Below are 22,503 nucleotides of genomic sequence, written 5' to 3' on the forward strand. Positions count from 1 at the left end.
GGCCGAGGCTTCGTCTGTACGCTTTTCCCCCGATCGCTCTGCTCCCGGGAGTCCTGGAAAGAGTTCGCCTGGACCAGGTCCGGCTCATCTTGATAGCCCCTTGTTGGCCGGGCAGAGTATGGTTCTCAGACCTAATATCCCTTCTCGATGGCTCTCCTTGGAAGATTCCGATCAGGAGGGATCTCCTGTCTCAGGCGGGGTGCTCAATATTTCACCCTCGCCCAGAACTTTGGAGCCTGTGGGCTTGGCCTCTGAGGGGGCTCAGCTCATAGACTCTGGTCTTTCAGCCGAGGTTGTTAGTACCATTCTTCATTCTAGGGCTCCTTCCACGAGGAAGTTATATGCGTTGAAATGGAAGCTTTTCACTGCTTGGTGTACTGTTCGTCAGTTGGACCCAGTTATCTGTCCTGTTGGTTCAGTTCTCGAATTTTTGCAGGAGAAGTTCTCTGCAGGGTTATCTCCCTCCACCCTTAAAGTTTATGTGGCGGCCATTGCGGCTTACCATGTACCTTTGGCTGGGGTATCCCTGGGGAGGGACCCTCTGATCACCCGCTTCCTTCGTGGCACTCTGAGGCTGAGGCCTGCGGTACGCTCTAGGGTTCCAGCGTGGGATTTGGCCGTGGTGCTCCAGGGCCTTTCCCTAGCTCCCTTTGAGCCTATTGAGGAGGTGCCAATTAAATTCGTCACTTTAAAAACTCTTTTCCTCCTCGCTATTTCTTCTCTCAAGAGAATTGGGGATTTGCAAGCTCTTTCGGTGTCTCCGTCGTGCTTGGAATTTGCACCTGGTATGGTTAAAGCTTTCCTTTATCCCAGACCTGGGTACGTCCCTAAGGTCCCCACTAATGTGGCTAGACCCATTGTACTGCAAGCCTTCTGTCCTCCCCCTTTTAGGGATTCAGACCAGGAACGCTTCAATCTGCTTTGTCCTGTTCGGGCATTAGACACTTATGTACACAGAACTGTCCTGGGGCGTAAGTCAGAGCAGTTGTTCATATGTTTTGGGTCCCCTAGTGTTGGGGCCCCGGCGTCTAAGCAGAGAATGAGTAAGTGGGTAGTTGAGGCTATCTCACTTGCGTATGAGTCGGCCGACTTCCTTCCCCTTTGGCAGTCCGGGCCCACTCCACTAGGAGTATGGCGGCTTCTAGGCTCTGCTTTCAGGAGTATCCTTACAAGACGTTTGTGATGCGGCAGGCTGGTCCTCACCACATACATTCGTCAGGTTTTATGACCTTGACCTTGGCTCCACTCCTGGGGCCAGGGTTCTGTCTAGTGCTGACGAGTCACATTAGACAGGCATTGGTCAATATGGCTGCGTGGGTATATACGTTCCCAAAGCGTCAATATCTCGACGCAACGCGAGTTCCCTTGAAAGGGAACGTCTCGGTTACTTGTGTAACCTTAGTTCCCTGAAGAGGGAACGAGACGTTGCGTCGCCCTGCCATACTTCCTGCATGCTTGTCAGCGACTACTTCAGACTCTTGAAGCTAGCGCTGCTTTGTTTGAGTGTGCTTTATAGTTTCCTGGTCGTGACGTCACCCGCCTCTGACGTCTCGTCACACCATTGGACGGATTTCACATGTGCTTCATGACGACATCACGCGTTGCGTTCCCAAAGCGTCAATATCTCGACGCAACGTCTCGTTCCCTCTTCAGGGAACTAAGGTTACACAAGTAACCGAGACGTTTCTATTCCACAATTCGGACTTGATGACGTGTAATTCTGAGTTTATAACTTGGAATTCTGACTTAAAAATTGACAATTTTGACTTTATATATCACAATTTCTAGTTTATATTCCACAATTTGGACTTGATGACGTGTAATTCTGAGTTTATAACTTGGAATTCTGACTTAAAAATTGACAATTCTGACTTTATAATTCACAATTTCTAGTTTCTATTCCACAATTCGGACTTGATGACGTGTAATTCTGAGTTTATAACTTGGAATTCTGACTTAAAAATTGACAATTCTGACTTTATAATTCACAATTTCTAGTTTCTATTCCACAATTCGGACTTGATGACGTGTAATTCTGAGTTTATAACTTGGAATTCTGACTTAAAAATTGACAATTCTGACTTTATAATTCACAATTTCTAGTTTATATCCCACAATTCGGACTTGATGACGTGTAATTCTGAGTTTATAACTTGGAATTCTGACTTAAAAATTGACAATTCTGACTTTATAATTCACAATTTCTAGTTTATATTCCACAATTTGGACTTGATGATGTGTAATTCCGAGTTTATAACTTGGAATTCTGACTTAAAAATTGACAATTCTGGCTTTATAACTCACAATTTCTAGTTTATATTCCACAATTCGGACTTGATGATGTGTAATTCCGAGTTTATAACTTGGAATTCTGACTTAAAAATTGACAATTTTGACTTTATAACTCGTCATTTCTAGTTTAAATCCCACAATTCTGACTTGATGACGTGTAATTCCGAGTTTATAATTTGGAATTCTACTTAAAAATTCACAATTTTAAAACTTGCAATTGCAAGTTTATATTCCACAATTCTGATGTTATAAAATTACAATTGCGAGTTTATATCATTTCTTAGAGGGAAAAAAAGTCTCAAATGCAAGATATAAACTCGCAATTGTGAGAAAATAGTAAGAATTGTGAGATAAAAAGTCGCAATTACCTTTGTTATTTATTTATAAATTCTGTGGCAGAAAAAAGCTTTCATGCTCTTCTCTCTACTCCCATCATCCAAGTTCTGTCATTCTGGGTGTTTGGACAGAATAGCATCTCTTTTTTTGTCAGAACAAGCCTACATGTGATTTAGCTGCTCTTTAGCCACGGCACAGAAAGCGGGCTGGAGTCTGAATCACGCGGGGTGAATCCCTTTAGACAGCCTGTCCCCTATTTTTCAAGTTATTGTCAGAGTAAAGAGCAGGGCTATCCATTCCCATCTAGTGTGGGTAGAGAGCCAGAGCATAGATAGCTGTCTACTTGGACTGTAATATAGATAGCTTGGACGTAATCTATCATGGGTAGCTACTTTGGAGGACTGCACAAAATTCTTGCTGTTCCAGCATCAGAAGATGAACATTTGGGCTGAGCTTCATGCCTCTGGTTCATGTTTGATCACCACAGCTGCTATGGGCCACTGGCTTTGTTCTGACGGCACAGGAATGAACCTCTGATGAAACAAAGGACAGTGGTAGTTTTCCTGAACCATAAATCAAGCGAGTACTGTTTCTTTTTTTTTTTTTTTGTGGCCCTGATCATCTCACAGGATGTTTTCTTTTCGTAGTTCAAGACCTCAAGAGCTTTGCACTACTGTATATCAAGACATAAGAAGTGTTTGTCATGCCTTCATTTATTTCAGCTACTTTTCACATTGTTTTACCCCTAATTTCATATATGTATATATATATATATATATATATATATATATATATATATATATATATATATATATATATATACATATACATATATGTATATATATATATATATATATATATATATATATATATATATATATATATATATATATATATATATATATATATATATTGAGATCCAATGGTAAATTAATTACATTTTTTGTTAGTTTTTCTCAAAAGTTATAGTTACCAAGGAGACAACAGTGTCAGTGAAGAACATCTTGAGATGAAATATGAGAAATGTGAGGTGTGAAAACAACAAAGGAAAAACAAGCTAAATATCACTTGTAACAGAATATTTTTTACTGTCATTTTTAGTCAAGCTGTAATTTTGACAAACTATGAAACAAGTGTGAATAGATTTTTTTAGGACACTATAGAACAATAGCTATGAAATTTATCTTGAAAAGACAGGTTTTGGCCATTTTATTTAAAAAATATATATATATCAAAATATTAAAATATTAAAAATCAAACTAGTAAGAATGTGAAAAGTATGTTCTTAGGGAGTCATTTCCACAGGGTCAAAATGTGCCCACAGTTGAAGAAACATCCTTATGCGCTATTTGTAAGGAACAGTTGTGTCGATTTCTAACGCTCTGACAGATGGACTCTCTCAGAGCAAAGGTCTCATGTGTGATCACATATACCAAAGAGCTCTGTATTCTTCACAGTGCTCTTCACACTTCAAACATCACAGCTGCCTTGATTACAGCTTTCACCAGCACCTCTTGTTCAGTGATGTTGTGGACGTGTTTGATGAGCTCTTCATCAGCCGGGCCACTGGGTGACATTTGTGGATCGAGCTCTGTGATTTCCACCCCTGACCTCAGCTGTGCTCACTATAAAATCACAAACAGATCTGTATTACAACCTTTTTAATCTTTGAAATGTATACTAAAGCTCAAGGATAATGCATAAAGACATGTGTCCCTTTAGACAGTCTGGAAAAGTCAATCATATTGTAAAACTTTTAATCTGTTAACTGAAATCATCAAATTAAACATTTTAATACAACTAATGCATAATAATGCATGTAGGCATTTATTTATTGCATGTGATTTAAATTATAGGGAAAGAGTGTTAAAATTAAATAACAAGCTCTGTTAAAATAGTGCTAATCAGCCATGTAAGTGGTATTTGCTATATGTTAGAGCTCCACAATTAATCATTAAAAAGTTTTAATCTCGATTCAAACACCCACGTGATCTTATTCCTATCTTAAATGACAACTACCTGTATTCTGTAAACCTTTGACAAAATCACAGCGAACATTCAAATCTGCATTGCCGCTGACCAAAAGTATGAAACAGCTTCATAAACAGCCTTTTCAACCACGCAGTATGAATATTTTTGTCACAGTAATTCGAATGATCACAGAAGTACTGGGATAAAAGTTAATAGTTATGATATAAACACTGATGTCTACTGTAGCGATCAAAATAGAGCAAATCCCCTTTTGAAATTAACCTGGCGCTTCAAATAACGACTGTATCAATTACATTACTTCGCCACTAGGTGGCGATAAGTGACTGTTGAAAAAAATTAATTTTCATTGAATCATTCATTCAAAAGAATCGTTCAAAACACTGATTCATTCAGTAATGAAACAAGTGAAGGGCCCTATTTTAACGATCTAAGCACATGGTCTAAAGCACAGGGCGCAAGTGCACTTCATTCATGTCCGAATCCACTTTTGCTAGTTTAAGGATGGGAAAAATAGTTGGTGCGCCCAGGGCATGGTCTAAAAGGGTTGTCCATATTCTCTTAATGAGTCATGGGTGTGTTTTTGGGCGTAACATGCAATAAATCAATCAGGGTCTCATCTCCCATTCCCTTTAAAAACCATGGTGCTCGCACCGTGCTGGATTCGCTATTGACATGATGGAAAAACTGAACGCTTCTCTAGCGAGGAAACGGATCTGCTTGGTTAAAGCTAGCAGACCATCTACGGGAAAAGCCGGATTCCACCAAAGCATTTTAATCTTTATGCACACAATCATAATCTTTTACATTGTAATCCTTTTATTTTTAATACTTGGCATTTTTGTATGCTGCTGCGCATTCCTGTGTGTGTAATATTGCACCATTGACTTTAGACCAAGTTTCAGTTGGCGCAGTCTATTTCAGTTGCCTCAAAGTAGTAACGCACCAACAATGCACCTGAACACACCTCGTTTTCAGACCAGCATGCCCATTGGCGCACAAATGGGCGCAAATGCATTTGCTATTTAAACAACGTGGCACAGGACATGAAAATGATAACTGCATTGGGCTGAAACTAGCAAAAAAAATGTTTTAAATATTCTTTTCAATTAATTAAGCATTTTAAATAGACTGCAGTAATAAACATTTTGTCATGGGAGAAACGTGATGCTCAATTTATCCAGCTTTACTATATGTGAATGACTATTAGCATCATTTACTTGACATTTCACTTACTTATGTCTGTTTGCTGATTGAAGGCAAATACCATGAATCCCACACAAACGAGTCCCTATTTAAATAGTTATTTTTGATTTTTAAAAATGTTCTCCTCATCTCTTTCTCTGACTCACTGTTGCTGTGGAAACATGCTATTGTAGAAGTGATGCTAAATGATTCATTAGGTCTGTAGAGAATTTGTGATTCTTCTATTGAACAATTGAGACTCAATCAATGTAGCTTGATATAGTTTACAGTCTCTAATGGGAACGTCTCTCTTTGACAACATGGATGTCTTCTCTCCGATACCAAAGTTTGCCTGTGTCCCAGAAGATATTTTGTCATCTCTGCTGTAAAGAGCAGTATAAACCAGCCTGGATTTCCATGCTAGACCGGGCTAGTTCATTCTGGTTTAGTGCTGTATCAATACTGCTCAGTTTCTGTAATCTAATTAACAGATATTACGGAGGAACCAGCGATCCCACAATGCTAGTGACCATATGGGTCTTTTCAGCTGAGAAAATGATGATTACAGCTTTCAATGCTCAAAGATACAGAAGTACCTTCCTGTTGTTAAAGGGATAGTTCACGCAAAAATTAAAACGTGCTATCATTTACTCACCCTCATGTTGTTTCAAAACCGTATGACTTTCTTTCTTCCGTGAAACACAAAAGAAAGATGAAGGGGTCCAAAATAATTTTGGATTAGTCGTTCCCTCGATTTACTAAATTGTGCGCATTTCGTTCCTAAGTGTGCGCGCAATTTAGCGTACTATTTTTTTTTTTCCTGCATGTCATGTGCGGGACTACGTATATGGCCAAAAACATCTATTTATCAAAATAAACTGCAACACAGCCCAATGCTTAATGCATTTAGGCCTTTATTTGTGGATGTGATTTAAAATTTAGTGAAAAAGCGTTAAATTAAATGACACGCTCTATTAAAATAGTGCTAATCAGACACATAAGTTGTATTTGCAATATGTGAATGACTATTAGCTTTATTTACTTGATGCTTCACTTACTTTTGTCTGTTTTTTTCCACAGAAGAAAGTCATACAGGTTTGTAACAACATAAGGGTGAGTAAATGATGACAGAATTTTCATTTTTGCGTGAACTATTCTTTTAAGAGCTAATTTCAATTTAAAAAACGGCTATGAAATTTTTGTCTGCAGCAAATCAAAAAAAAATAAAAAAAACAAACAAAAAGCAGTGCATAAACATGAATCTGTCCAAATCATTTAGTAACATGTGAGACTGTATTCCACTTCTGATGCAAGGTTTTGTCCATTAATTTGTATGCTTATTTCAGTTACTAAGTTCTACTAGACAAAATGACTGAGAAACTATCCTGCTCTTCTCATATTAAAGGAATACTTCACCCAAAAAATGAAAATGTGCTAATCTTTTACTCATGCACTCCTTTTGTTGCTCTCAATGACAACGTTTCCGTGACCCTGTCTAAAGGTGCCATATTTGTTTTGAGAGCTAGCAGAGGTTAAGATTTTCAGTGAGCAATGACTCAAATGTCATTCAAAGCTTCGCATAAAGCTATCAAAACACTTCAGAAGACTTAGCACAGGATGTACTTTTATGATGCTTCATTTTTAGACAGCACTCGTCATTATATGGCAAAAAACAAAAATGTGATCAATTTTTGATCCACAGAAGAAGAAAAGTCATGTTTGTTTGGAACTACATGATTAAAATGTTCCTTTTTTGGGTAAGAACTTCCATAGCAGGACTGAAGTAGAACATTTTGAAAATTCCTTATTTATTATCCCAACACACATTCCCACTTGTAACGTCTTCAAATGCGGTTCCAATGTGGCATTGTGTCAGAGTTATAAAAATGTGTTGCTTGAGGACAACCCCTTGCCACCCACACTAACAATGTTTTTGTGACTTATGTTGTAGTGTGACATTGCTATACTTTATACAGGATGTTTTGTGGGCATGGACGAGGCAGTGCTTTGAATGTTTCGTTTTGTTTTTTGTTTTTTTGTTTTCTTTTAAGTTGTACTGTAGAAAGCAGAAAGGGAGTGGGGAAATGATCTAGGCCCACCTGTGTCAAGGGCAGAGCCATAAACGTGTACGACCAAATGGCTCTTGCAGCCACAGGCCTGATATCTTCCATAACTGCATTATATTCAGTGTAGCACATAAATACACAGCCGGTGACCGTTCACCTCAAACCTTTGCTTCTCACTGTTGTAACATCAGGGTTTCTGTTCTTGGGGTGACTTACTGTAGAAGTTGTGTGTCTTTTTCCACTCACATCAATAAAGTAATTCCCAATTAGCAATGGAAGCATGGCTGTGTCTTGTTGCTTTTAATGTGTTTCAACTCCATCTGTTGAAAACAAGACTGCAATTAAAGACAAGAGCAAAGGTTTTATACATGGATTGAGACAAGTTTCAAAAAGCAACTGGGGTAACGATTACGCTCACGGTGAGGCTTTTCGAATCGGGACGTTGTGTTTGTTTCTGACGAAGCACTTTTAATGAATTAATTGAAATGAACAAAGACAAATTAAGCATATTGTTGTGCCGAAAAGAGCGTAATTAATCCAAAACCAGCGATATACAGCTTAGCAATTACAATTGCGAGATAATTCATCTTTTGATATTCTTCTAGATATAGCTGCACATAATTCCTTTACTAATTCTGGGTCTTAACTAACTAATTATTCCAAAAGCCTGGATCTGTTGCAGGCACTGTGGATCAATCTAGCATGTCCATGACACCCCCCTTCCCTCGCCACCCCCCTTCCTTCCTCTGTGGCTTTCCAATGGCTTACACATTTTCCTTTCTCTTTTTTTTATCCTTTCTTTTTTGTTCGTTTTCGGGAAGGGAGGGGAGGGGTGGAGGTTAATTCAACGTCTTGTTAAAAATCCAATGTAAGTTGATTTTGCATGTGTTTCTATGTGTCATAGCTGTGCTTCTAAGCTCAATTAATACTCCCAACTCACCACTGATAAACCGTTCTGTGCACTGTTCTCTGCTTTCCTCGAAAGGCTAAAGATAAACGACAAGACTGACAAGTTAAATCAAGTTGTCCATGTGTGATATACTTTTATTTTGTTTTAAAGCCATGTACTGCGAGCCACCTCTACGTTCCAGAACTGTTCTTCTAAGCTCTTTTTTTCCCTTTTCTCTCTCTCTTTCTGAAGATTTGTATCAAAGCCTAGTTTTCATGAACCTCTATTCTGTCCCTAGAATATGGAATGATCGGAGAACATACTGTAAAAAGTCAGCGGCCAAGATCAGTACATGACACAAAGGGCCTACAGGAGCGAGATGAATCTGCTAAATTTATGGCACAAACTGGTAATACAATAGTTATGCTTCTTTCCTTTCCTATGTAAACTAAACTTAATTTTCATCTTAAGTCACTTGCATGCTATCTTCTGTACTGCACCTTTAAGTGACAATGTTTATTTATCATATTTATTTTCTGTCCCTCTTCCACTTTATTAATACGCTGAGACAAACAGAATTGGCCATTTTTGCATACTGTCGAAGATGCCCAATTGGAATTTCTGGTTTCTATTTGTTTTGACTGTTTTTATGACTTTAACCACTAAAAGCTAAAAGTAAATATAACCCAGATTTGTTTAAACAGAGATTAATTAAATGACAAACAGTTTTTGGCTAACAGATTTAACAGTAAACATATGTGGTTATCCAGCTGTTTAGAGCCTAAATAACCCTGATATATTACCTTTTAAAGTGCCAAAAAAAAAAAAAAAAAACATTACTTGTAGAAACTTGAAAATGTTTCTCTTTCTTTTCCTTTGCTTTAATTTCCCTGATTTTTTTCCCCCCTCTGCATGTACCCTAAATGATTTACACCTATAATGGGGAGGGACGTTAAGCAGCCATCTTATTTTGTTTTAAGTTTTGCACCTTTTGTATATTTGTGACATTTGTGTAGCACTTAATATCATTTAAGTTGCAAATCATTGTGCATACTAAACCTTAACAACCTTGTTTCCATTCCAATCCAGTCTTTTTTTATGTGTTTGTTGATTTATTTCCATTTATAAATGAAAATCTGAACAGAAAGTCATTCACCCTACATTTAGTTTCTCATTTTCAGATTGTCTTAGTTGTTGTACCACTTCATCCAGAGTTGATCCACCTTTCAATCTGAACTAATCTCTGAGAATGGCATAGAAAATTGTCCATATGTACCCAAGGGCATGCCAGTAGATTCTCTGGAAGTTAGAACAAACAAACCAGTCTTGAGTGTACTAGCAACTGAAAAAAAAAAAAAGTTGCATACATTTTTTGAGCATATGATCCTAAAATATTTATGGTCAATATGCTCATTTAGACTGTTCAACTCTTTCTTAAAACATAAAGTTTATTATATCCATTATTTGCTGATGACAGGCAAAATTAAAACATTAAATGTTTAAGTTCAACATTTTCCTTCTCATACTATCCCTTTATTCAGCATTACATGGCAATTGGATCGATATATTGTGGATATTGATAACATGTGCTTTTAGAGAGACAATTTTCTTGCTTATTAAATGTTTGGCAGTGTCAAAATTTCTCTGGAAATCAAATGTCTTATTAGTGTTTGGTTTAGCCATGCAATTGCTCATTGGGAATTACAGCCGATCCAGAGTGCAGTATTTAGTGAACACATAAAGCACAAAGCTAATCTCTATGTGTTTCCCAGAAAGCAGCCTATATGCTTTTTTAAACCAACAATTACATAAACTTTATTTAGCAATCATGTATTCTAATGCCAGCAAACAATGCCAATGATTGAATTGACATTACAGTTGGTAAATCATAATGTTTTCCAGCTCAGGAACCGTAATCAAACGGAACTTCCAACAGCCTCGATTGTTTGGATTCGACATAGAAAGTTCTTCCATCAAGTGAATCTCAAATGTGACCAGCGCTACTGAAAATTGCTGTGATCTGCTGAATATGCTGGGGGAAATGAACCCCGTTCCCTTCTTTCTCGACAATCTCCAATTCTAATTGATTTCGCTTCAAAGAGAGACAAGAAGCTTTAGCATAAATCCAGGAGATCTAAAAGAGTGAACCGCAGTCTAGACTGAGGGCCAGAGGTCTGTTCTTCTGTGCAACCGTAGTTAGTAGAAAACTAACTCTCATCAAAGATCATTCTCTAACTTTTAGAAGCCATGTTGCATGCATTCTGCATAGTTTATCATATTTTATATATTTCATCTATTAGTTTCTTTTGCCTTTTTACTTTCAGTTTGTTTCATCTAATTGGTTGCATGCATGATTTTAAAATATAAATGACGTTAAACTTTAGTATTTCTTAGGATGCTAAGATAGTAAAAAGCTCCTAATATGATATTTATTTTGTGGCCACACAGTAAAATCAGTATGATCCTGCTTTGAATATGCATAGATGAATGAATTATTCATGAATCAGGATTTTGATTGTCAACTGTCAATGTAATTTTTTTTTTTATATATATATTTATAAATTGTATTATGTTTAATGCCATTATACTATATGGGCCATTCTTGTCTAACCAGCAGGACAAGTTTTCTCATTTGTGCTCCTGGAAATCTTCCTTCCTGCAGAGTTTAGCTGTGTCCGAATCCAAAGGCAGATGTCTTGCTTCCCGGTCAGTCAATGATTTTACAGACAGTACGTCTGTATGGAGGTTTTTCCTAAGGAAACCCGTTTAGGACCGAGCCGTAATGTCATGTCTAATGATCTAGAACAAATTCAAGTGAGCTTAGAGATAACCTAATGAATATTTAATGCTTATTTCTCAGCTGAAATGGAATCATAAGTTATTAAGTTTTAAACTATATCATAAGTTATAAATTATTTTTATAAACTAAATTTCAATTGCTCTGTCAGACACCATTTTTATTCTATTAACCGACCCCACACAAAGGATTGTGAGAAATAATTAAAGAGACAGTTCACCCCAAAATTTTGCAATCATTTATTACCCTCATGCATTCCAAACCTGAATGACTTTCTTCTATGGAACACAAAAGAAGATGTTATAAGAAATGTCTGGTTTTTGTCCATACAGTGGAAGTCAGTAGGGTTTTTTTAGAGCTCATTTTCATTTTAAGGACAAAACAGAAAGTCATACACGTCTGGAATGTAATGAGGATGTGTAAATGATGACAGAACTTTTTGGATGACCTATCCCTTTAAGATCACGCCATTTCTGGTCAAAATAAGACCAGATGTAGTTGTCTTGGTAGACAGGGTGTTAGCATTTTTCCGGTTTTGGACACAGCCTAGTTGTAACTCTAACCCTAACCAACTTATTAAGGTCTTCAGGATCTAAATTGATGTGTGTTTGAGCTAAACTCTGCAGAAAAGTAGCATGACCGGGCATCTCTGCTCTGGATCAATGAGCCCTGAAAGTCATTCAGGCAGGATCATATCAAATATATGAGAAAAGATGCTCCTTTTGAGCTCGTTCCACTATCTCTTAGAGCCTTTAAAGGGTTAGTTCACCCAAAAATGAAAATTCTGTCATTTATTACTCACCCTCATGCCGTTCCACACCCGTAAGACCTTCATTAATCTTCGGAACACAAATTTAGATATTTTAGTTGAAATCCGATGGCTCAGCGAGGCCTTCATAGGGAGTAATGTCACTTCCTCTGTCAAGATCCATAAAGGTACTAAAAACACATCTAAATCAGTTCATGTGCATACAGTGGTTTAATATTAATATTATAAAGCGACGAGAATATTTTTGGTGCACCAAAAAAAACTAAATAAAGACTTATTTAGTGATGGCCGATTTCAAAACAATGCTTCAGGAAGCATCGGAGCACAGTGAATCTGTGAAATCGGTCATCACTAAATAAGTCGTTATTTTGTTTTTTTGCCGCACCAAAAATATTCTCGTCGGTTTATAATATTAATATTGAACAACTGTGCTCACATGAACTGATTTAAATATGTTTTTAGTACGTTTATGGATCTTGACAGAGGAAGTGACATTACTCCCTATGAAGGCCTCACAGAGCCATCGGATTTGAACTGAAATATCTTAATTTGTGTTCCGAAGATTAACGAAGGTCTTACGGGTGTAGAACGGCATGAGGGTAGGTAATACATGACAGAATTTTCATTTTTGGGTGAACTAACCCTTTAAGATTTACTGTGGCTTCTTAGTGTGTAACTTAGTGAGGCCCCTCCTGCTCCTACTGGCTCCACCCCCTCGGGGTGTCACATGACCATTTTACTGCTTTTAACTGGTGTCACCCTTCTCCTACAGGTGACCCTGGTGCTGAGGAGTGGTCCCAGTGGAGCTCTTGCTCAGTTACATGCGGTCAAGGGTCGCAGGTGCGAACAAGAACATGTGTCTCACCTTACGGATCACACTGCAGCGGCCCTTTAAGAGAATCCAGGGTGTGCAATAACACTGCCCCCTGCCCAGGTAGTGTTAGTCGCAAACATTGGACTGTCCTTCAGAATCTATATCTTTCACCTTCAGGGCAGAAAATTGCTGTCATTTTTCATTCATTCATTTAATTATTTGCTGTCATTGCTTCATATTATGCTTTTATATACAATGTATTATTATTATTTTCATGATTATTATTTATCTTTGTGTCTGCTATTATTTTTTTTCAGTCATTCCTCTTGTAATTTGTTTGTTTTATTTTGCTTCATCAATTTTCTCATTCATTTCTCATTCTTTTTTTTGTTTCTCTTTTCAATGTTTGACTTAGCTAAGGTTTTTATATAATTCCAACACAAACCTTGCTCAAACACAGAGCGAAACTTGGCAGAAGAGTGTTTGTTGGTGCATGCAGATGAAACATGTAGAAGAAAGGGTGAAAAGACTAATCTATCCCCCTGTGGCCAGGAAAGCGACCTGAATTACCCTCTTGTTTTAAAATCTTTAATTACTGGAGGTATCGACCTTTAATTCATCATTTTCGGAGGTGCCATCTTAATGGAGTTAGGCTCAACAATACTTCAGCGCCATTGAACATGCTGTCAGGAGCTAACTGTTTTTTTTATTTCAAGTAAAAGGGCACGAAAAGAGGCTTGTTTTTTTTCCTTCATCACAAGCTCTGAAAATGCAGTTCAGCTCTTTTAGGACTTTTGGTATCGGTAAATTAATGCTGTTTACACGTTACCTCAGCAGCATTGAACTCATGTCACAAGCTAACTGGATTTTTATTTTAAGTAAAGGGGCATGAAAAAAAAACTTGTTTTGTTTACACCATTAGCTCTAAAAATGGCAATTCAGCTCTTTTAAGACTTTTTATATGGCTAAATCAATGTTGTTTACACAGTATTATTGATATGCATTTTTTCCCTACGCCATGAAAAATACAAATCTTACTGACTTGTGCTAGATATACAGTGTGTATATATGTGTGTGTGTGTGTGTGTGTGTGTGTGTGTGTGTGTGTGTGTGTGTTTAGGGCTAGAGGATAGAATATACAGTTTGTACAGTATAAAAATCATTGTGTCTGTGGAAATTCCCCATAAAATGTGTGTGTGTGTATTTGTATATGTATGGAAATTGTTACTGATAGTGTAATCATCTTCAGCTTTAATAATTTGGTTTGTAAGTTAAACAGCAATATTTGACTACTATATATATATATATATATATATATATAGAGAGAGAGAGAGAGAGAGAGAGAGAGAGAGAGCACTAAAACAGCTATGAAATTATACTTTTTGCTCACAGTAAAAGGGAAGGATTTATAAATGCTGTTAATTAACTTTCCTGCACATACTTTTAAGAAACATTAATGGAGCTGCGTCGCATCCAAGATTAAAGATGATTCTCACACTTGCTGTTGAGTGCAGAATTTTTCAAAACCATATCAAAAACTTAAATGCATCTCAGATAATTCTGGTGTTGGAAAAGGCTCGGAGGCACATATAAATGACATAAGGCTAGACCACCGGCCCAGAGCTTAAAGGATTGGAAATAAGACCACCATGTCTCTTGAATGCTCAAATAAATCCATTTATTCCCCCTCTGGAATAGCTTGGACAGCAGCCTAATTGAGCACAGCATTTCTTTTCTTTTGAGGTCAACCCTTATTTACATCATTTTACTGTATTATGTGGCAAAATAAAAGCATTTCTGGAATAAGTTATGCTCTAGCACACAATGCTTTCACACTACAGTGTGTGCTTCATAGTTTGGGAGAGTTCATATAGTTGGCCATATATAGTTGAATTCCTCTCTTGACATATTTTTACACCAGAGAATTCCAAACTCGGTCCTGAAGAGCCGCTGTCCTGCAGAGTTTAGCTCCAACCAGCTTCAACACACCTACTGTACTTGAAAGTTTCTTGTATGTTAGACATTGATTAGCTGGTTCAGGTGTGTTTAATTGGGGTTGGAGCTAAACTTTGCAGGACAGCTGCCCTCCAGGACCGAGTTTGGAGATCTCTGATAAATTGGTCAATTTGTTTTAAAAAAAAAAATAATAATAATCTGTTGTATTGTTGAATACAAATGTCATGTTTCATTCTAGTCCAGTGGTTTTTGCTTCAGAACCTTGATTTTACATTGAATATCAAGTGGCTACCTAACAGGGTAAATAAAAGTGAGTAAAATGTCCTTAAAAGAAAACATTTTTATATATTCATATAAAACAAATTAATATTGCTGAATAGGAAAATTGGCTACATTTAATCTTAAGATTTGTTTTTGTTTTTCGATGATAAGAGGATGTCAGATAAGTTAATAACTTACACTATGGGTCAGTAAGATATTTTAATGTTTTGAAAGACATCTTTTATCGTCACCAAGGCTGTATTTATATATTTGATTAAATTTACATTTGTTTATTTATTATTTATTCTTGCTATGATTTTTCAGCAGTCATTACTCCATTACTTAAGTGTTTAGAAATCATTCTAATATGCTGATTTGGTGCTCAATTAGCATATTATAGTATTATCAATGTTAAAAAGATATTTAGTTTAAGTTAGAATGTTCAAAAGAACAGCATTTATTTCAAAAGGATTTTTTGGGGTAAAAATGTAAAAGGTTTTACTGTCACTTATGATTATTTTAATGCATCCTTGCTGAATAAAAGTATTAATTTCTTTCAACAACAAAATCTAAAAATTTTACTGAACCCAAACTTTTGAACTGTAATGTAGCAAGCTTCGAAATAATTTAGAATTGGACAGACTTTGTAGACAACAAAACATACTTTTTTTATAAGCATATTTATTTTGCTATTCCAACTATGCACAATTTTAGAGATAGTTGCATTTTATTTTTTCTATTATTTGCATTTATTTAACCTATTTTTGGTTCACAACCCCCCAGTTAAAAAAAAAGAAAAAAGAAAAAAAAAAAACTTGTCTAGTTCATTGATATACCTTTAAATACAAGTCAAAAGAACTACACACTATTTGGTGACATCACCTTTTATCTCATTATAGACGAGAGTCCAGCAGCAAATAAAAAATCTTCCTGTTAATGGCAAAGTTATTGAGCTGGTTTTGCGAAGACCGGCTTTCCATGAGTGCTTCAACGAGAGTTTGTTTTTAATTAATGCTCTTTGAGTGGGACTGGAGTTTTCATTATACAGTAAGAGCATTAGAGAGGGGGATTTGGCGTTTGGAGGGGAAACGGTGCCCAGCAGTCTTGACACTGATGACTGGATTAAGCCCCAGTAAGTGCACGCACAGAACGCACACCTGGGACTTTGATAAGTACGCTAAGAGAACCGAGACGAATGCAGCACTGCTGCGGCAGCCCTCCCGGCGCGTCTTTCATCACGCAAAGACAAAAGAATGTCATCAGCCGTGGTGCTCGGGATGGGGGTGGAGTGGGAAAGGTAAATTGTAAAGAAAAGGGGAAATGATGCAGTTGTTTTGATTCATTGCGGTGGTGTAACAGCTGTTGATAAACAGGCTCGCTGAGCAGCCACAGAGTCAGTGCTAGAGGTGTTTCACTGCTGCATTTGAATGAGGTTGTGTGTGGGTGTAGGTGTATGTGTGCCGTGAGCGGAGTGTATGTGTCTTAACTCTTGTCCTCTGTTGGCAGTGCACGGTGTGTGGGAAGAGTGGTCTCCATGGAGCCTCTGCTCTTTCACCTGTGGACGGGGTCATCGCACCCGCACTCGGATGTGCACTCCACCCCAGCATGGAGGAAGAGCGTGTGATGGACCCGAGACCCAAAGCAAACTCTGCAACATTGCCCTCTGCCCAGGTCTGTCTGCTTTAGATGCACTGCCTTCTCCAATCTTCATGTCTCAACTTGCCTCTTCTCGCATCATCTCGGCTCATTCTGACTCACCTCACCTCATCCTGTCTGTGCTCTTCTCTATCTTGTGTCTCTTTTTGTGTTCCATTAGTTTACTTCTATTTTCTTGTCTTCTCATTTTGTCTCATCTTGTCTGTGTTCTTCTTTCTCATGTCATAACTTCTAATCTCACTTCATATTTGTTTCTCATCTCAGTCTTCCCTTCCCTTCCCTTCCCTGCCCTGCCCTGCCCTATACCATACCATACCATACCCTGTCCTGTCCTGCCCCATACCCATACCATACCATACCATACCATACCATACCATACCATACCATACCATACCCTTCCCTTCCCTTCCCTTCCCTTCCCTTCCCTTCCCTTCCCTTCCCTTCCCTTCCCTTCCCTTCCCTTCCCTTCCCTTCCCTTCCCTTCCCTTCCCTTCCCTTCCCTTCCCTTCCCTTCCCTCCCTTCCCTTCCCTTCCCTTCCCTTCCCTTCCCTTCCCTTCCCTCCCCTTCCCTTGCCATACCATACCATACCATACCCTTCCCTTCCCTTCCCTACTTATCTTATTCCTTCTATTCTACTCTCTTTTCTTTTCTCATCCCACATCTTTTCTCTTTTTGTCTCACCTCTCTTGTTTTTCTCCTTGTTATTTCTCCTTTTGTCTTCTCTTTCTTTCTCATCTTGACTCACCTCTCTTCTCTTCTCTACTGAGTCATTCTCTCTCTTTTCCAAATCTGATGCCTCAGTGTTCCCCTGAGCCTCTTGCTTTTCTAGCCGTTCTCTAACCGTAATCAATTTTGTTGTAAATTGAAGACCACTCCACTAATTTGGATGCGGTTATGAGCCATCGTCCTCCGAGAATGATTTGGTGGAATTAGGCCTGACATGGAAGCCCCTCAATATTTGATCCTGTCTATAAAGAATCAAAGCTCATCTCACATGGAGGTGGCTCTGGGGAGTAAGCAGCAGCTGCCAGTGGTGGAACATTACAGGATCAATTACGGAATAGTTTATTACATGGGACAAAATGGATGCGCTCACAAGGCTTCTTGGCATGTGGAAAGCAGCCACGTGTGGTGTGCAGTAAAACCCACAAGGCTGAGACAAACATCGTTTCATATTCAACCTAGAATGGAGTTGAAGTAAAAATCACTTAAGCACAATCACCTGTGAATGATAGCCTCTTTAAATATGCTGAGTTTCTATACACTGTAGAAGGGTAAATACTGTAACAGATTGTCCAATCTTGGTCAGCTTTGTTTGTCTCATGCTTTAAAAGTCTCGTCCCATTCAGCAAAAAAGAGGCAATTAGCCCCTCTTTACACCTCTGTGTTGTGTTTTGTAGCGTCAGCTCACCCTGAACTTGTGCTGTTGCCAAATTCTGGCTTGTATATTTTAGTCTGAAGCTTTTAAAGTTGACCTCAGAGCTCACGCGTGAGGAAAAGCCTCCACCGTTTTCAACAATTTTCTTCTGGATTGGAAGTGGAACGCATTACAAGCACAGAATATTCAGTATAAGAGTAGCTTTTACTGGGTCATGTTGGCTAGTTAACAAGCTATCTAAGGCACTCAGGCAGTATTATTACCTCTTTCCCCGGGGCTAATGGGGTTATTCAGGCTGACAGTAGCCCTAATTCCAAATGTATGTGATTTTCTTCTTTCTTTCTCTCTCTCCCCCTTTCTCTCTGTTTCATATATCATTTCTGTCCTGATCCTGATTACATTCTAATTGAAGCACTCATGTTCAAAAAATTGTGAATTTTTCAATACTAGCAGAAATTATATAAAAGCAAATGTTCCATATATGAGAAGGTTAACCTTGAAAGGTGAAATGTGTCATTTCTATTCCAAACAGAATTTAAAATATAACTAGATTATTTATATTTTATAACTAGATATCTTATAGAGATTTAAGTGAAAACATGAATAGTGCAAAAGCTATACTACCATGATGCAAGATTGTTGTGTGTGATTGTCAGGGCATTGCTATGCTATGTGATTGCTAAGAAGTGTGGTTGCTAGTCAAAAAAATTCCCTCTATGCATTTTTGTTTTGTTTTTTTTTTTGCCAATTTTATTGTCCACAATCACAACTACTATTGCATAGAAAAGTAATTTTCACCCCTCTCCTTGATTTGTTTAAATGCAATACTAAAGTACTAAAAAGCACTAATTTTATTATATACATTTTATTAGTTAATGCATTCCCTGGGAAGCAAACCCATGACCTCGTGGTTGCAAGCGTTAAGTGTTATATCATGCCCATAGTAGAACCAAGCAAACAGATTGCAGTTCCATTTGGTACCACTAGTGGCACAGAAATTACATACTTCACCTTATATTAGGACATAGATATGACAGGTAATTTCAGCCTAATCAGAATATGCTGGACCTAAATGTTCCAAAGCTAACTTGTGGAAACTTACTTCCCTCTTCTCTCTGCCATATTTTCTCTTTTCTATTTGGGATGCTGGTTTTGCGTTCTGCATGGGTGCCCACAGTGGACGGGCAGTGGCAGGAGTGGAGTGCATGGAGCGATTGCTCGGTGACCTGTGCCAATGGAACGCAGCAGAGGAAGAGGCAGTGTTCAGCGGCTGCTCATGGGGGATCTGAGTGCAGAGGACATTGGGCGGAGAGCAGAGAATGCTCCAATCCTGAGTGTACAGGTATGACTGAGGTTTCTTCTGAATCTCATTCATTCAAAGGGCAATCTATGTGTATATTTTTCTTTCAGTATCCAAAAAAAAAAAGAGAAAAAAGAGAAAGGACAGTTTTAATGTCTCCATGAATTAATTGATGACCATGTTTATTATTGTCTATTAAAACAGGAAGTTGGATTGAGTCAAATCAAAGACCTTGTAGGTTAATGCACAACTGGTATGGATGGAATTTTTAAGTATTATATTTTATTTTTTTGTATCATAAATAAAAAAAAAATGTTTTGAGTCACACCATTCAAAAGTATCAAAATACAATACATTGTAATTCATAAATTGAAAAATTAGCATCATAGAAGATTCAAAATATGAACAGTATACATAAGTGAAAAGTATTAATTAAGGAATAATCGGAATATCGGAATAATTAAGATTTTTTTTGTTTGCTTGTTTTTGAAATATGTTTTTTTTTATGCTCACCAAAACATTTATTTGATCAAAATACAGTAAAACAGTAATATTTTGAAATATTATACAACCCAGAATTTGATCTTTCAGAAACTATTCTAATATGCTGATTTGCTGCTCAAGAAACATTTTTTATTATTATCAGTGTTGATATTAGTTATGTGTTTTAGTTGTTTAGCTTAATATTTTTGTGGAAACCATAATACTCTACCGTTCAAAATTTTAATGTAAGTAAGATTAAAATAATAATACTTTTATTCAGCAAGAACACATTAAATCAATCTAAAGTGACAGTAAAGAAACGTATAATGTTATGAAATACTTCCATTTCAAAAATCTTTCTATTAGTCAAAGAATGTATCACGGTTTCCACAAAAATATTAAGCAACAAAAACCGTTTTCAACATTAATAATTTCTTAAGCACAGTACAGTATTACAGTACACAGAAGTCATGGTTTGGTACATACCTCGGTTTTGAGGTCACAGTTTGATACGAGTTCGGAACAACAGGGAAAAGCAACAAATCCCCAACACTCAAAAAAATGAACTTTTACTGTTGTTATAGTTTCACTCAAACCATCCTTGTTCACATTACTTATAAAACCTCATGTAACTACATGCACTTAATCTAACTGAGTTGTTCCTACTAAAAGTGAGTATTGTCAGCTTTACTTAAGTGTTTGTTCAATCAACTTAACATTGCTGAGTGAAACGCACAAATTAATGTTGACATAACTAACTGGGCAGTGGATCCGTAGTCCCCAGCACGCTTTGCAAGGGACTGCATTAGGAAAGTAAATTTAGGGATTAAAGTGCCCAGTTATTTTATGTGTTTTTCACTAAGGGGAAAGATGTTTTTAGTTTATATTAGTGTTTAATGTTCAGTTATGTTGGACATTTAGAGAAGTTTCTGTAATATTTTTAAATTATGTGGTTACTATTATGCAGAAGAGGACATCATATGTATATATGATGAGCAATCATATACACGTTTATAGGATGGGATTCCTGCTCAATTAAATTGAGTTTGTTCAACGAGTTATTCTTTTTAAGTGCATTTTGTAGAGCAAATAGTTAATTTAATGAGGTAAATTAAGTCAATAAATGTGTTCACCTTACATATTAAACTTTTATAAATTTAACATAACATTAATAAAGTAAACTGCACATATAAATATTACATAACAATGACAAATTCAAATGATTTGTATTTAAGAATTGAGCACCAAATCCACATATTATAATGATTTCTGAAGGATCATGTGACACTGAAGACTGGAGTAATGATGCTGAAAATTCAGCTTTACCATTACAGGAATTAATTACATTTTAAAATATATTAAAACAGTCATTTTAAATAGTAATAATATTTTACAATATTTCTGTTTTTACTGTATTTTTGATCAAATAAATGTTGCCTTGGTAAGCATTAGAGACTTCTTTCAAATTATTCTGAACTTTTGACCAGTAGTGGAATTGCATACAAGATAAGTCATCATTATTTTTGTTTCATTTTTACAGGAGAGAAAGATTATACATTTTAAAATCAGTGTATTTACTAAACAAATAGGATAGGATAGTAGGATATACATGTAGCAACAGATATGGAAAAAAAACACAGTTTAACTTTGTTTTAAAAACATTGATTTTATCCCCAAGCTAACTATGACTTCATTTCAACAATCAAGAAACTGTTCTATATACTTTGTCAAGCATTAGCTTAAGTCTGTGTTGATAGACCACAGTGGTGCATCTCACTTGAGAGCGCATGCACAGTATGCCTGGCAGGTAGTTCTTTAAAACACACAGGGGCCCCACAGCATGATGCTTGTAAGCTGCAAGTTTCTTGCTCTACGTGGTTCATGATAACAGAGAGTCTCAGTGAGTTTGAAGCTGCTTACAGGGTGAGACGCGCTATGTTGTAGCATCAAAGCTAAAATGGAAGATGTTTGTTTACCATGTGCATAACCACAGCGCATGCGGATTGGTAAAAATTTTATATGATATTAATATTTATTTTTATATATGGAATGTTATTTCTGTCAATTTAAATTGACTTACAATGATAAATTGTTAAATATCCAAAATGTAACCAACAGTAATGTCGGCATCGTAATATTTTAATTCTGAATTGTGTGTTGTTATTGTTGTAAATGTTATTTTACTTGCATATATTTAACCGTGAAGTTGCAGTTGGGATATGAGGTTGAAAATGTGAGCTATAAAGTCAAAATAAGAAAAGAAATAAAGGTCACAATTTATATTAGGTGTCTTTAACTACTATGTACTTACAAAAAATACATCAAAATAAA

The 22,503-nt window shown here is 36.9% G+C and overlaps 1 protein-coding gene across 1 annotated transcript in view; it reads left to right on the top strand.

The window, feature by feature from the left end:
- adgrb3 (adhesion G protein-coupled receptor B3) overlaps positions 1 to 22,503 on the top strand; it is a 207,594-nt gene that overhangs the window by 89,142 nt on the left and 95,949 nt on the right. The window contains exons 3-6 of the mRNA XM_067385508.1: positions 9,056 to 9,166; positions 13,096 to 13,257; positions 16,861 to 17,025; positions 19,567 to 19,731. Coding sequence (XP_067241609.1) covers positions 9,056 to 9,166; positions 13,096 to 13,257; positions 16,861 to 17,025; positions 19,567 to 19,731 — 603 coding nt within the window. The remainder of the gene's footprint in view (positions 1 to 9,055; positions 9,167 to 13,095; positions 13,258 to 16,860; positions 17,026 to 19,566; positions 19,732 to 22,503) is intronic.

This window comes from Chanodichthys erythropterus, chromosome 5 (assembly GCF_024489055.1).
Source record: "Chanodichthys erythropterus isolate Z2021 chromosome 5, ASM2448905v1, whole genome shotgun sequence".
In the NCBI taxonomy this organism is placed as follows: Eukaryota; Metazoa; Chordata; class Actinopteri; order Cypriniformes; family Xenocyprididae; genus Chanodichthys; species Chanodichthys erythropterus.